At 40.4% G+C, this 14457-nt stretch overlaps 1 protein-coding gene across 1 annotated transcript in view; it reads right to left on the minus strand.

Moving 5' to 3' along the window:
• Positions 1–14457, minus strand: part of LOC104161428 (ceramide synthase 6-like) — a gene marked incomplete at its 3' end in the record, with an annotated part of 71256 nt that overhangs the window by 53039 nt on the left and 3760 nt on the right. The window contains 2 exon segments of the mRNA XM_009699872.1: positions 11839–11969; positions 14100–14207. Of these exon segments, the coding sequence (XP_009698174.1) occupies positions 11839–11969; positions 14100–14207 (239 nt within the window).

Genomic DNA, 14457 nt, shown 5'->3' on the forward strand with positions numbered 1-14457 from the left:
TCCCCCCAGCCTGTCCAGGTCTTGCTGAATGGCAGCGCAGACTTCCAGTGTATCTGCCACTCCTCCCAGTTTTGTACCATCAGCAAACTTGCTGAGGGTACACTCCATCCCTTCATCCAGGTCATCGATGAATAAGATAAAAAAGACTGGAATAAGTTAATCAAGACCAGAATAAGTTAAACAAAATAATAATGAGCACACCAACACACAAGAGAATGGAAACCTAGTTAATTTATTATAACTTTGCTTAATGTGCAATGATAATGTTAAGTGATGATGTCTTTGCAGGACCAGCACACGAGTTATTTAAACTTATTAATTGTGTTAAAAATTGTGTCACAGAAGGCAGTAAGGGCAGGGAATTCAAAGTTTGAAGTAATCCAATCTGAGGGAAGAGGGGAATTTCATAAGATGCAAAATTAAAAGTGCTTACAGCGCAGTCTAAAAATATGGTGAGCATAGTCTGAGGACATGGCATAGACATCTTTGCCTGTCTGCTGCAGAAAGAGAGCATGGGAAGAGGGCTGGTGATTCCTGACACTTAACCAATGTTTTAATTTCCCCCTAACCCCATGTTTGGGCACAGAGATGTCCTGAGGCCCATCTTAAAAAACAGAGAAACCATGGATCGTAGACCAGATTCACACGTGAGCATGGCAGATATGGTAGGAAAGGAATCATGAGAGAAACTGCCAACTTTGCCCAATTCTGGGGTCTGTTTCATACCATTCCCAAACTAACTTGAGCCTCTTGAGCAGCATACTACAGAGTCGCCAGAAGTCTACTCTCACCTTCCCCCTCATGAGATGGTTCAGCTTCCTAATGCAGTGGGATAGCAGGGCAACAAAAGCAGAGCCAGAGCCAGTATTTTACAATTCAAAACTGAGAAACAATGATAGAGTTAGATAAAGGGTGTAAAACACAGCCACAGGAGCAGCTGTTCAACAGAAAAGCATTCATTCTCTCAGCGACTGTTAATTAAACACTCATATAGAGCTGGCAGTGGGAAGAGTTGCACTTAGAGCACCGCATGGCACACCATGCCGTGCTCCACCACAACACATGCTCCCACCCTGCCATGTCAGAAGGGGACAGGTGGCTGCAGTAATTTCCCCCACTTCTGCCCTCCAACACACCAAAACCTCAGCTCTCACATTGGAGGCAAGCACTGCATAGGCCTCCTCGGTTTCCCTTCTGTTACTCAGTTGCACACATATTCCCCATCACCACAAGCAACAGTACTTCAGCATGCTTATGTGACCAGCTTGTGACCCACAACTGGAAAATTTGACTGACAAGCACCCTATGTTTTTATGCAGGGTGAACTTTAACCCCAGTAAGTGCAGTGTGCTGCCCTACAAAACAACTGTACAGCCAGCTGTCTGGCACAGGGCAGAACAAATGGGAAGGCAAGGACACAGAGGTCAGGGAAATGGCCTTTACTGCTTATTAGAGCTGCTGAACTACAGCCTGAGCCAGCCTGTGCAAGTATGCCACAGCACAAAAGCGCATAATAAAATCATAAAAGGATGTATAATTAAGCTACTTACCCAGCCTGGACACCAAAGACATGTGAAGAGTCCAGAGCCTAATACAGATGCTCCAAGAGTCAAAGCTTGAAGGCATAAACCCACAGCAAACCACACTGTAGCATCTGGGCATGACTGCCCAGACTCTGCCTTTGAAAATGCGAGTGCTGAGCAAGCTGTGCATTCAAGAGGTGTGCGCAAGATATTTAATCCTGATTCATCAGAGAGTAAGTGTTATGGCAGAATTAAAATTGCTGTCAGTGGCTGCACTGTGTTCTCACAACTTTAAAATTAGGACAGCTTGCCAGCCATTAACTTATTCACATGTTCAGGGAGTCAGGCTACAAATTATTATATTTATATAACTCAAGGTAACCAGTTCTGTCTTACCCTCTTTCTCTTGGAGCCGGGAAACCATCAGTGAACCAGCTCTGAATGACATCATACAAAAAAGCATATTTACACTAAACAAAAAGCTTCATCAATACTCTTCTGTACTGACTTCACATGTGGCTTACAGAGAAACATAAATTCAACTCAGCCTCCTCTGGTATCAGACAAAGGAATCAGTAATGCACAGAGCTATTGAGTGATACTCTCAAGGAGCAACATCTCACCTTGATGTAAAACGAAGCAGGATTTCTGTCTTAGCTTTACATACCCAAACATGACTCCAGGCCTTTTTTCACAGCACTAGTTTCCCTGACATGAGTGTCAGTATAAATGCCTCATTCTATCTTAGCTTCTATTGAGGCCTTGCATTCAAGCACATCTCTCTTCCTTTTCTGTGATGTTATTAGATATAATACTCTTAAGAGAATAATAGGTCCTTGAATGTATCAATCCTAGAGTCTAGATGTAACTCTTACAGTACTATGATAAAATCACAGTATTTTACATGCTTACTATAGATAACAATTGCCAGACCGCCTTTGCTGCTCTCTATACTTTAGTTGCCACTTGCGAGATGACTTCAATCAAAAGTCTCCTTTTTGGCATCTGTGACTCATCTCAACTTCCCTACTACCTGCAGCTATAATAAACTCTTCTTGCACTCAACGAAGATCACATCTTCCCTGTTCTGGAACAATTTCACAGACTCAACTCCCTCCACATCTCATCGAAAACCTATGTCTTCCCTTGCCAAGCTGTCTCACAAATGTGACTCTGCCAATGCCTCAGCCCCTACTCCCTGCTGCACCCTTCATGACACAAATGCCATTTGCGCACATGGCTCTTCTCTTCCTTACCTCTGTACTCCATTTTCAGTATGGATGATGACTTATAGTTAAAGATCTAAGATTAGTCTTCATAACAGTTTTCTAAGCAAACTATGGATACAATCTATTTATCAGCACAATACCAAATACTCTGGTTGCCCAAGTAAACAAAACAATCTCTTCAATTACAAATTGCTGCTGAATTATTGCCTCAGGAGAGCAATGAATTCCATGAAAGAAACATGAAATCCTGTTTAATTACTCAGAATGTGAAAAACTGTTTTCACTATTTAATTTTGAAGATGCTCCTTTTCTTTTTCATTTAATACCTCCTGGTCCTTGCACAATGAGATAGGCAGTTGCTGCTGTTCTCCATTGATTTTCTTTATACAAGTCATCATTTCCATATGCTTTTATTGTGAAGTAAAGCGACCCTCTTTCTTCTTCCATTGTTTCTCTGATCTCCTGCACAATCCTTGTAGTATCTACAGTCACTGTGCTGCTATTTGCATCTGCAGAGCACCACATTTTCACATTACATCTAATGAAAATTTTAATTAAAAATGGTAATGGAACAGTTTGTTCTGCTAACACCAGTCTAGCAGCACAATGGGAAACAGTGACAGGCAACACAGCTCCAGAGGTTTCACCAGTAAGAGTTTTATTCCCTTCAAAGACAGCATTCCCTGAGCAGTGTAAGAGGTAGGCTTTGTTGCTCCCCCTTGCCTTACACTAACACCATCATTAAATTTGTATCACCTGATGTATGAATCGTTACCCAGACATTTCATGGAGTTCAAGGTTGCAAGAGACCAACTAGTTTAGATGGACTCATATCCACAGTGCTCAGGGCCGGAACACTGGACAGCATGTGCCCAGGATCTACTTTACATTCACATGAAATATAGCTCTGAAACATCATAAGAATTTGTGGAGTTGTGGGGGTTTTTTTTGTTGTCCCCTCCTTTCTTTTCTTCTGCCCCTGCAAGAAGGATCCACGTTTCTGAAATACTAAGATGAATGTATTGCACCTTGCCAGAATGCTGTTTTTATAGCCTGACACCAAGCACGTGCTGCTTGCCCTATGGCACAATATAGAGGCACTAGACCTGCTTGGATAACAAGACTATCCCAGTTGGAAGAGTCAGATTTGGCAAATTTTATAACCCTATCATCTCTCTGGAGGAAACCCTGGAGTGAATGATCTTTTCAATGAATTATCCTTTCAATAGCACCTGCATTCTGTTTTGGCAAGAGGTACTGGCATCACCACAGAAGGGAGTCCACCAACAAATCAGTATTCATGAAGTGCAGCCCATGGGAGATGAGATTGCCTGGGGCAAAATCGAGCATGACAGTGACCCTTATTTTCCAGCTTTGGTTCCACTGTGAAGGCAAAGGTGACTTTTTTAGACATTATTTTGTTTCAAGTAAATGACAGCTGAGGTCTTTGAGCTGCTGATTTTAGAGAAACAGTTAACATAATGAAAACAATAATAGAACCTCACAAGTTTGATAATACCAACAATCCATTTTTGTTATTAATTGTTCTTTCTCCAGCATTTGTACCTTAGAAATCACACAGCAGGTTTATGATTCCCTTCTTCCAGCAGTTAAAAACCAAACCAAACAAGAACATGCTTCTTGCTTTACAAGCAATTTATGGCTATTTAAGAGCCACCAATTTACTTTCACCAGCAGTTTTATGACATACTTTATCAGGATTCATTGACATGAAGTTCCCATATCTTTTAATGGAAAGAGACACATTACTTAGTTACACGACATTCAATAAAGAATAAATAAAGTAATCAATAAAGACCTTCAGAAAACACCATTAAAGTGGTCTTTACTTCTGATGAAGGCTGTCAGTCTCAACCTTTACTGGTTTTTCAAGTGCAACTAGTACAAACCAATAAAGGACTTCACATGGGGAAAAAAAATCAAAACTGTGCACAGGGCTCTCTCTCTCTCTGTTATAATTAAAAACAAAATAAAATTGTTGGTTCCAACAACAAAAAATCCTGCCAGCCATGAAGATTTAGGCTAAGTGAGAGTAATTTCTCAGATAATTAATTTGAAAAGGGCACACTGTTTTACAAAGACAGATCATGTAGCAGTCGCTTGTCTTTCTTTTTGATATACCAGGCTTTGCACAGCTGGAGCATACAGACAGCAGCAGCAGCACAGTGACACTCAAACACTTTACACAAAAGTAAAGTAGGATGCCTCAAAATTTATTTTGCAAAATGCTACACTTTGCTGAGTGGATTTAAAGAAAAAAAATCTGTGTTCACACCATCTAGCCTTGACTTGATGCTCCCATAGGTTAAAAGGAGTTAGTTTGAGCAACTTCTCAGCTTGACACTGGAACTCAGAGAAATTGGGTCAATCACAGCAGCTGACAGCTTCCCCAGCTTTCCCTTTACAGGTCTGTTTTAACACGGTGGTGTTTTGAGTTAGCAGCTTTGGGGAAACCACCTTGTTGCCTGACCTGAGCCAAACCAGTCTCTCGGCTATAAACCCAGCTATTTTAGACACAGAGAGGTGCACACAAATGTACACTTTCTACTCCTCAACGATATCACACAATACTGCGTTCTTCAGACACCACTAACAGAAATACAAAGAAGCTGCTCCAGTATCATAACAGTTTCTGTGAACATCAATATTTCACTCAAGGTCACAGAAAGCTAACTGAAATACTGAAAAGAAGTAAAGAAGTTAAGAATCAGCAAGATAAATATGCAAATTGCTCACTTTTTTCACCTGTATAAACAGTTATCAATCCTTTTAACTGTTTCAGTACAAAGTGTTCCGGAAGAAAGAAATCAAATTACTTACTTAGAGGCTTCTAGTACTACGCCTCATTGCAGAGTTTGCTGTTATTTCACAGCGACTTCTAGAAATTTTGGATTTTCCTTGATGCCTTCTCTTTCAGGCGAGACTGCCGTCCTATGATCATCTGTCAACAGAAGTACCCATCCCAGTAACACCCGGATGCAGCACGCAGCCCATGGCAGGACACAGCCCACTGCAGGATGTTATGGGGAGAAGGAGTAGAACTAAGTATCTGCCCAGTCAAAAAACAAATAATCTAGAATTATAATAGCAAGGAAAACCTCCCACTTTTTATCAGCATACTAGTTAGGTGTGCAGTTTCCCTTTCACCAAGCAGTTGGTTGAGTTACCAGTGCTTTAGATTTCCTGAACAGAGCAGAGCAACATGGGAGAGGTTATGCCTTGTACCTGTGAGAGAGCAAGGAGGAACAGTCATTCCTGCTTCACGGAAAACAGCAGAGGAAAACGAGGGAGATTTGGCAATTCTATGGCCATTGAACAGAAACTATCACACTCCCTCCAGAGCATATAGCACGGCTTTACAGACCCATCCCTTTGTTCTCTTTTCTGGTTGTGAAAGACTGGTTAGTCCTCTGTTGCATGTAGCACTGAGGTATCTGAAAACCTGTATTCACAAATCAGAATTAAATGGACCCATAATACCATTTACCACACATTTTTGCTTGCATCTCAAAGATCATTGTATTCAGTAGTGTTTTAGAAGCTGACTTAAGAGGACTTGAGGCTATTAAAAATTCAGAGCTAGAAGCTTTTTGAGACCTATTTATTTTCTAGAGCTTTACTGCTACACACAAAGCACAGACTGATGAATTATTTCATGAGCTTTGTTAAGATTTGTATCAGCACAGTTCAGAATTTCAACAACCAAGCAGCTGTCTCAATTTCTTTTCCTTGCATAGTTATTTTTCCGGTACAATTTTGTAGGAGAGAATTACTCTGCTAGTCAAGGAAAGCAGTATGGCCAAGAAGTTGCAAACTGCCCATAAAATTTTCACACAAATGTGCAGAGCAAGTGAAAAAAAAATTCTGTATATATCTGTCTCAATGTATACACATACACGTGCATACACATATAGATACAGCTATACATAGATAACATTTCCCCAAAAGCAACATGCATAAACACAGTTTCAATTCCTTAGGAAAAAGAATGTATTCTGGCTAGGAGATGAGACAGACACTCTTCTCTCCCTTACATCAAAACTAAAAGACACTCCACTTACAGATAATTTAGTATCCAAGCTTCTTCTAGAGAAGAATGAAGTAAAAAAAAAAATCTTTGGCTCTTCAGTCCGCACATTTGCATGTTTTCACATGCAGACTGCTGCATAAACTCAGAAAACTCTCTTGGCCATACGTTTCTGCCAGACGCTCCTTGGAAATCATGTAAATGACTCTAATACACAGCTTGCTTAAATGTACATAGCTGTAGGACACAAAAGTCATGAGCTGGATGACATTCCAAAGTCCTAGGCTAATAACTTAGGGCATCACAGGTTCCTTCCCTTTGCTCCTGACAACAAGGGAGAACAGGATGCCTGCTCTTTCTATACAATTTAGTCTTTGAGAAAAGTAGACATGCCTACAAACTGGTAGTGTGAGCAGCAGCGCAATACACTAAAACAGGGAAGAAACTGGAAGTGATTTCGGTATCACTACTGCACTGGCTTTCTGACACATCAGAGATTAACAAAGACATTCTTGGATCCTGTATTCTGTATGGCAATCAGCAAAGTCACCATGCATGGTCTTCCAAGAATTACATTCTCCCAGTTGTCCCCAGCATACCTTGAAGCTCTTTCCCCAATAGCTTATTCCATGCCTGGAATTCCCATTTCACTATATTCAGATGCAAGAGTCTTCCTTAAGATATTTTTGGGAACTTATTTGTGGTCAATATTTTTTTTTTTGTCTTTTAAAAAAAGATACCTTTCTGTGCTAGAACTATGCTCCAGCAGAGTCGTTAGACCATTTGATCCAATTTATATCACCTGCCTATAAATAGATTGAGAGTCCTCTACAGAAACAACTTTTAGCCTTGTAAAGTACTGCAGATAGTCTCCATGAATAGCACAGAAACCACATGAGGTTCAGGAAAGATTCAAGGTAATCCACTTTCTGTGTTTTCCCATGTGCTGCATACTCAAAGTGCAGTGCCCAAGCTATCTTGTTCAGGAGAAAGCTTGTCTTTCCTTGATGTTACTCTGTGCCACAGTGACAGACAGAAAAGAATTAAAAAAACAATAGAAATACATGGCAGTAGAAAAGTCCACTTTGCACACTGAGTTCACCACTTCGCACACTGAGTTCACCACTTCTTCTTCTTCTTCTTTATGCACCTTGGATCTTTCAAGCTGAGAAAAGGAGCAAAACTACCTAAATTGCCACAGGAGAAAGAAAAGCTATGGACACACTCTCCTCTGCAGCTAATATAGTAAGATATGTGCCTGAGCATTACAATCTGAGGTTATACTAGGTGGATACCTTTCCTAGTGACTACAAACACTCTGCTGTTAATGCCAAGTTTCATGTCAGAATCACCAAATCCTTGAGAAACATCCCATTGATTTGCTAGTAAAATAATCCTCAGGACCCCTTTTATTACTGTCTTTCTGACTAATACTGGATCATGAATCATCACCTGGTGAAATGATCTATTTCATATTTCATATAGGTACTTATCACTGTAACATCTGAATCTTAAGCAGGTACGTGATGCCACTGAAGTCTCACCTTCAGTGGCCTGCACAGCTCTGACAATCAAATGGTGCCTTCTCTTTCAGATTGACACTCAAAACTCTATGGGGTGATTGCTGGTTAAGGTCCCTGAAAAGTAATTTATTTTCACTACAACACTATGCCACAAATAGTGTCTACAGACAAGAGGACAAGAGACTTTATTACTGCCTTTTTCTCCATATAACCACCACCTGCTAATGCCCATGACCTCTGATGAAGGCTGGCAGCAAAGGAATTATTCCACTTTGGGGGGGGGGGTGGGTGGGGAAAAAGGCAGCGTAGGTTTAGGAGTTTCTCTGCACTCTGTTTAGGACCAGAATTGAAGTTGCTTGAAAAGAAAAAGAAGAGAAAGGGTAGAAAAAGTGAGAAATCTAGGACAAGAAGAATCTAATGAATAAGTTCTTGTTTTAGTCTGTTTGTGCCTGGATCTTGGCTGTCATTCATCCCAGCCAAGAGTGTTTATCATTGAGTTTCACTCTCAGTCTTTGTTCTACTGAAGCTCCTCTACCTTAGATAGTACCTACACTACTCATTTGGCAAGAAAGATAAGGCAGTCAGAAATGGTTTACGGCCCTTCTAGTACAACTGCCTTCTCCTTTGCATCATGGAAAAGACATTCTGGGCCCAAGCAACACTTTTTCTAGCAGTAAATTAAATTGTCTCCATGTAAAAAGAGTTGGAGCTCTTTTTAAGCAGCTCCACATTTGTTGTGGGTTCTGTCACTTTTCTTCCCAAGTCACAGTCAATCAATGCAGTTGCCAGCAATACTGAAATCTTCTCTGGTAGGACAACAGCAGCTCAGCAGTTGAAGGTGTATGTGAGGTTCACTGTCATTTTGCTTTCTCTATGCCTGTTTATTACATAAGGGCACATTTCATTCTCTGTCAGGGCTACGAAACTCTCCACTGGTCTCCCAGTTACTGAAGACTTGGAGTGTTCCCCTTCCCACGACTGTCATGGGAACCTGTGCTTTATGCAGCCCAGAGCTTCAAAGCAGGTGCCACACATGCACACGGACTCTTCATCCCAAAAGCCACCACATACTGAAGCACTTTCCTTAGTGCCCTGATGGATAGATTTAACTAGACAACCATTTAACACTCATACTGAGGGGAAAAAAGGGTATCCATGGCTTCCCAGTGCTATCCTGACTACATGCCAGCAAGTCCATCCAGTATGTGTGATGGGACAGCTGGTGGCACACACTGCACCACCGGAAGTGCTATCAGGGCAACGCACATGGTTGGTTGGAAAACACCACATTCTCACAGCAGCATGTACGTATAGAGATGGAGAGGCAACTCCCAACACACCTTCTGCAAACCACAAGCAGAGAGAACCTGAACTATCCACTTATTATTATTTCGACCACTTTGCTTCTTTTTGGACAAGTATTATTACTATTAAGTATACATATTGCAGTACTGCCCAACGTCTCACTCTAAATGAAGCTCGCACTTAATTCTGTCAGTGTAAGTTAACAACTTTCATTACAGCTTGATCTTACCTTCCAGTCTCCATTCATAGCTCTCATCTGCATGCTTTTTCCATAATGTATGCCACAAAGGAGCAAGGTCGGCACCCATAACTTTCCTATTTGTGCCTGTATTTCATGGTATGTTTAAGTTTTTTCTACCTCTAGGTCAGCCCAAGTCTGCTGGCACTAATACAAGAGAGTGAAGTCTTTGAATGGAGTTAGAGAAGTAGCAAATATAGCACCCAAATATGCTAGCTCTAACAGTAATACAGTTTTAGTTTTTTTCCAAGATTCCATAGCCTTTTCTACAAGTTAAGCAGACAAGTGTATACATTAACAGCTACAACCTTGTAGAAAAAAGGTTGTTCTTCACTGATCTAAAAAATTAGTAAATCTAAGACCACCAGCTGCTGGCAACAGGATGACTAAGTTTATCCATAATCTCACCCTGCCTGGCTTTATTAAATATTAAGTAGGGTGGATTTTACCTGTAAATAGCAAGAAAAGGACTTAAGCATTCTGACAGTTAAGTTCCTCTGTTTCTTAAAGGGCAATCATCTTTAGACAATTTACCTTTCTTCTTCTAAAATAAAAAAAAAGGACTCTCATCCTCTGAGCTAGAGAGACAATATGCTTAACAGTAACTCTTCTAATTTCTCTCCTATTCAGTCCTTAGTTGAAAGTAAGTATTAGTTGCTACTCGAACAACATTCCATCTATGGTTTGGCTTCAGAAAAAAATGCCTTAATACATTATTTATTCAGGATCATTCCTATATGTCTCCATAGGAAGATAAAATTTAAGGAAAATACTAAGGAAACCTACAAAAGAAAAAAGTATGAAATATATTTAGGAAATCTGCATGAATGATACAACACTATATTCCATAAGTTGTTTTTTTAATACACACACTCTCCCCTCTCTCTGGTTGGTCTGCAGTGTTTTTGTGATTTCTTCACTTAAGAATCATTAGGACTAAAAAAAAAAAAACACCACACAAATCCAAACCAACCACAAACCAAAACCACCACCTTGGAAAACAAGATTAACTACGATTTGCTTTCTGACTTAAATAGGCTTTCTCTTTTTCTGCTGACATTCCTACCTAACACTTCTTTCCCAGCTAACAAAAAGTGTAACTAGAATTTAAGCCAGCAATAACGCAACTATTTGACCAACAGAGTGTAATAAAGCCAATACTTGTTCATGGCCTCAGCAATATTTGCCAAGTCTCTTGATTTGGATCATGTAAAATTTGCCTTAAATACATGACCTTCCACATCAAAGGAACAACATCCAGCAGTGCTAAAGGGCTGAGTCTTGGAATTAATGAGTCTTTCAAATAAACTAGTGCTGTTCTTTGTGTTTTGTTATTAATTCAATGTCTATCAGCCCTCCTTTAAGAAAAACATGTAAATATTTTAAGTAGATTTAATATTCCATGCTCTTTCAATGCAGGTGAAGTATTAATATGTTACACCCAGTTGGCATGGAAATGTAACTCAGATACTAAAAACAATGGAGTCTAATTAGAAAAATGACTTTTATGCATATAACCAGTTTGAAGAACAGCTGGGTGCTGGGAAAGATTCGTTAGAAGTAAAACACCTGGCAGGCAAAAAATAACTTCCTAAAGAAAGTGTAGGAACCCTTAGCTTCTCAGAGTTCAGTACACCCAAGGAAATGAGCTAGTAAAGGGGACAAGCCTGGGATGAGAAAAAACAAAGAAGGGGTTTAACAACCTAATTTGTCTCAAAGGATCAGGCTGGCATCCTGACAGTATAGAATCACAACCACCTGATTTCTGAAAGCTTTTCACCATTGAAAGTACACGAAAAGTACAATCTGACTCCTTCAGGAGAAAGAAGATTGTTTTTCTCATTCAAGAAGTTACATTCGCCCAATTTGTATCATTTTCTACCTGTCTACAAAAATACCCATGAAGAACAAAGGGGAAAACTGACGAGGACACAGGCTCAACAGGACTCAAGAAGAGAACACGTGTCCTTACATGCTTTCACAGAACTTTGTAAGAGTGCTGGGCTTTTCCTGGTTGCGTCTTTGTCGAAACCAACGCTGAATGCTGCGTACATCCCAGTCCAGCTGCTTGGAGAGGCCCTCCAGCCTCTTCTCATCTGGATGCTACAGAACAGAGAAGGATAGAAATTATTTCTTTGCCCAGCTGCAGTAATGCCACTTTAAATTTAGAATCACTGTAATTGCCTCTCAAAGTCTTAGAAGCTGCCTGTCAGACACATGGACACACAGAAATAAAATTACTTTCACTGAAATCTCTGCTGGCAAATCCACATCAAAGTACATCTACAGTGACTATTATTAATCTAGAAGGACATATGCTATAACATTGCATGCAGGTTATTACTAGTAAGAAACTTGAAGGGGACAATGCGATGAAAACTTGCTTGAAATTTGGAAAGTGATGATAAATAAGGATAAAATGCCATGCACTTCTTGAGCAGTGGGGCTTACAAACACCCTCCTGCCTGTCACACGCTATGCCTGTTCCATCTTCCTACTTTGTCCTACTGACTGTTGCAGTAGTGAAGATTGTTTGACATGGAAAGAAGAAATATCCCATGTTTGTGCATGTTAATGTTAAAAAAATGAGATAATTAAACAAAGTGACAAGTTCAAAAGGAAAATCACCTTGACAACAGGGAGAGAGAATTTTCCTCTGTAAAATTGGCTACACACAATTATTCTCCAAAGCAGCAAATGTGGAACTCTCATTCCATTAGAGCAGCTGCAAAGCAGTGCAGAGGTAAGACAAAAGAAAGTGAGTCTGTCCTTCATTTAACCACTATATGGAGAAGAGCAGTACAGGCCGCATTGCAAATCATGCCACAATTCTACACGTCCAGTACTGCATGAAGACTATTTACATATTTCTCCTGACAGAAACAGAAAAAGCTTTTGGACAATCTGCTTTCTGGACCTTTAGCTTTATTTCCGCAAGCCAGTTACATACATTGAATGAGATACAAGAGCTGCCATGATAAAGATTTTTTAAATGTTGCAAGAGGCAAAACAGTAAAGCTTTTGTCAAGCTTAAGTTTCATCTATCAGCCTCCAGGAAAAGACAGGAAGGAAAGGGAAGGGAAAGGATGAGACAAGAGAAGGATGAAGTATATGTCATTCATCTCAAAAAAACCCCAAAATTTTTAGTCAACCAAAGTAGCTACTATTTTTTCAATGGAAGGTTAAGAAAAGCCATTGTCTGTAACCACAGAAAATGACTGATGCAGCTTTTGGGAGTTTAGAGAGAACTGCTGCACATGACTCCAAAAACACAGTTTCTTTGAGAGCAGCTACCAGACAGCCCTACCAAACTCTTGCAGGAAAGTAGATACTTTCCTTTGGAGCTCTTCCCACTTGCCTCCGTGCACTGTGTGCTAGGAGCCGTGTGTGCCATCTCCTACCATGACTCACAGGCATTAGTCAGATCACTTCACACACTCAGGCCCTGTGTTGGACTAGCAGAATCTGCACGGAAAAATTAAAAAAAAAGAAAAAAACAAATCCCATTCTTCCTCCAGCTGAAAAAACCAAATCCCATTCTCACCCAGCACATGGGCGAGAGCACCTGTGCTGCAGCTTTTAGAAACAAGATATGTGTGACTCCCTCCCTCAAAACAGGACAAAGCCCACACCAAGTGCCATAGTGATCTCAGGATAGGGTAGGACACACAAGCAAGACAGATCCACAGTGTATTTCGCTATCGCTGAGACTGAACCCAGTTTTGCCCTCTATGACTCTAATACCCTCTGAAGTTTAGACTGATGCCTTCGTTGTGGCATGCCCAGCTGTAGCCTGGAGCTGAGGTGGGACTGGGAAGTTCCTGCAGGAGCCACAGGCCTCCACAGGTCTTTCTGCTACAAAGCAGCTGACCACTGAGGTCTTCAGGAGATGCTAAAGGACACCTGCTCACTGATATGGGAAAGCTCAGGATGCTTTGACGATACTGTAGAAATTTCTGAAAGATAAGAAGCAAAATAAAGTAGGTGGCCATATGGCACCTACAAAGTGTTTCTGTAAACAACTTTTTTTGATTAAAAGCTTACAGGAGACATCACGAAGGGATGCACAACTGCTCAAGCTGGTATATTAGTGACAACTTTGACATATGCTTGTTCTGATTTTAGTGGTAAAAATGCAGCACTGCAACTAGTAGTTAGCTTTGTTTTGTTCAGACATAGTTTATTGTGCCATATCGCACTTTATAAGGTAAATATTTTAGTTAAATACTCTACCTTTGTAATAGCTGTGAAAACTTTCTCCAGGATGGCGTTAGGTTGAGCTTTCTGTGGTCCATTGGCTTGGACTTTAAGGCCTAAGGCACATGGTTTAGCAATGAACCTGTGAGAAACAGAAGAATGAAAAAAAAGAAAACAAGTGAAATCCTTCAGTTATTTACTTCATTATTGTTACCAATCAATGATGTGGTAAATGCACAAACATTATAACCCTGCCAACAAAAACAATACTTAGCCTTACAGCTCAAAAGCAAGCTCATACAGGCAATTACACCGCAAAATAAGTTAACATCTCTTTGAAGGATGAAAGGAACTCTGCAGAGCAAATGAAACAGAGGATTTTTGTTTCATGTTG

The sequence above is a fragment of the Cariama cristata genome, unplaced genomic scaffold, assembly GCF_000690535.1.
Source record: "Cariama cristata isolate BGI_N322 unplaced genomic scaffold, ASM69053v1 scaffold3285, whole genome shotgun sequence".
Classification (NCBI taxonomy): Eukaryota; Metazoa; Chordata; class Aves; order Cariamiformes; family Cariamidae; genus Cariama; species Cariama cristata.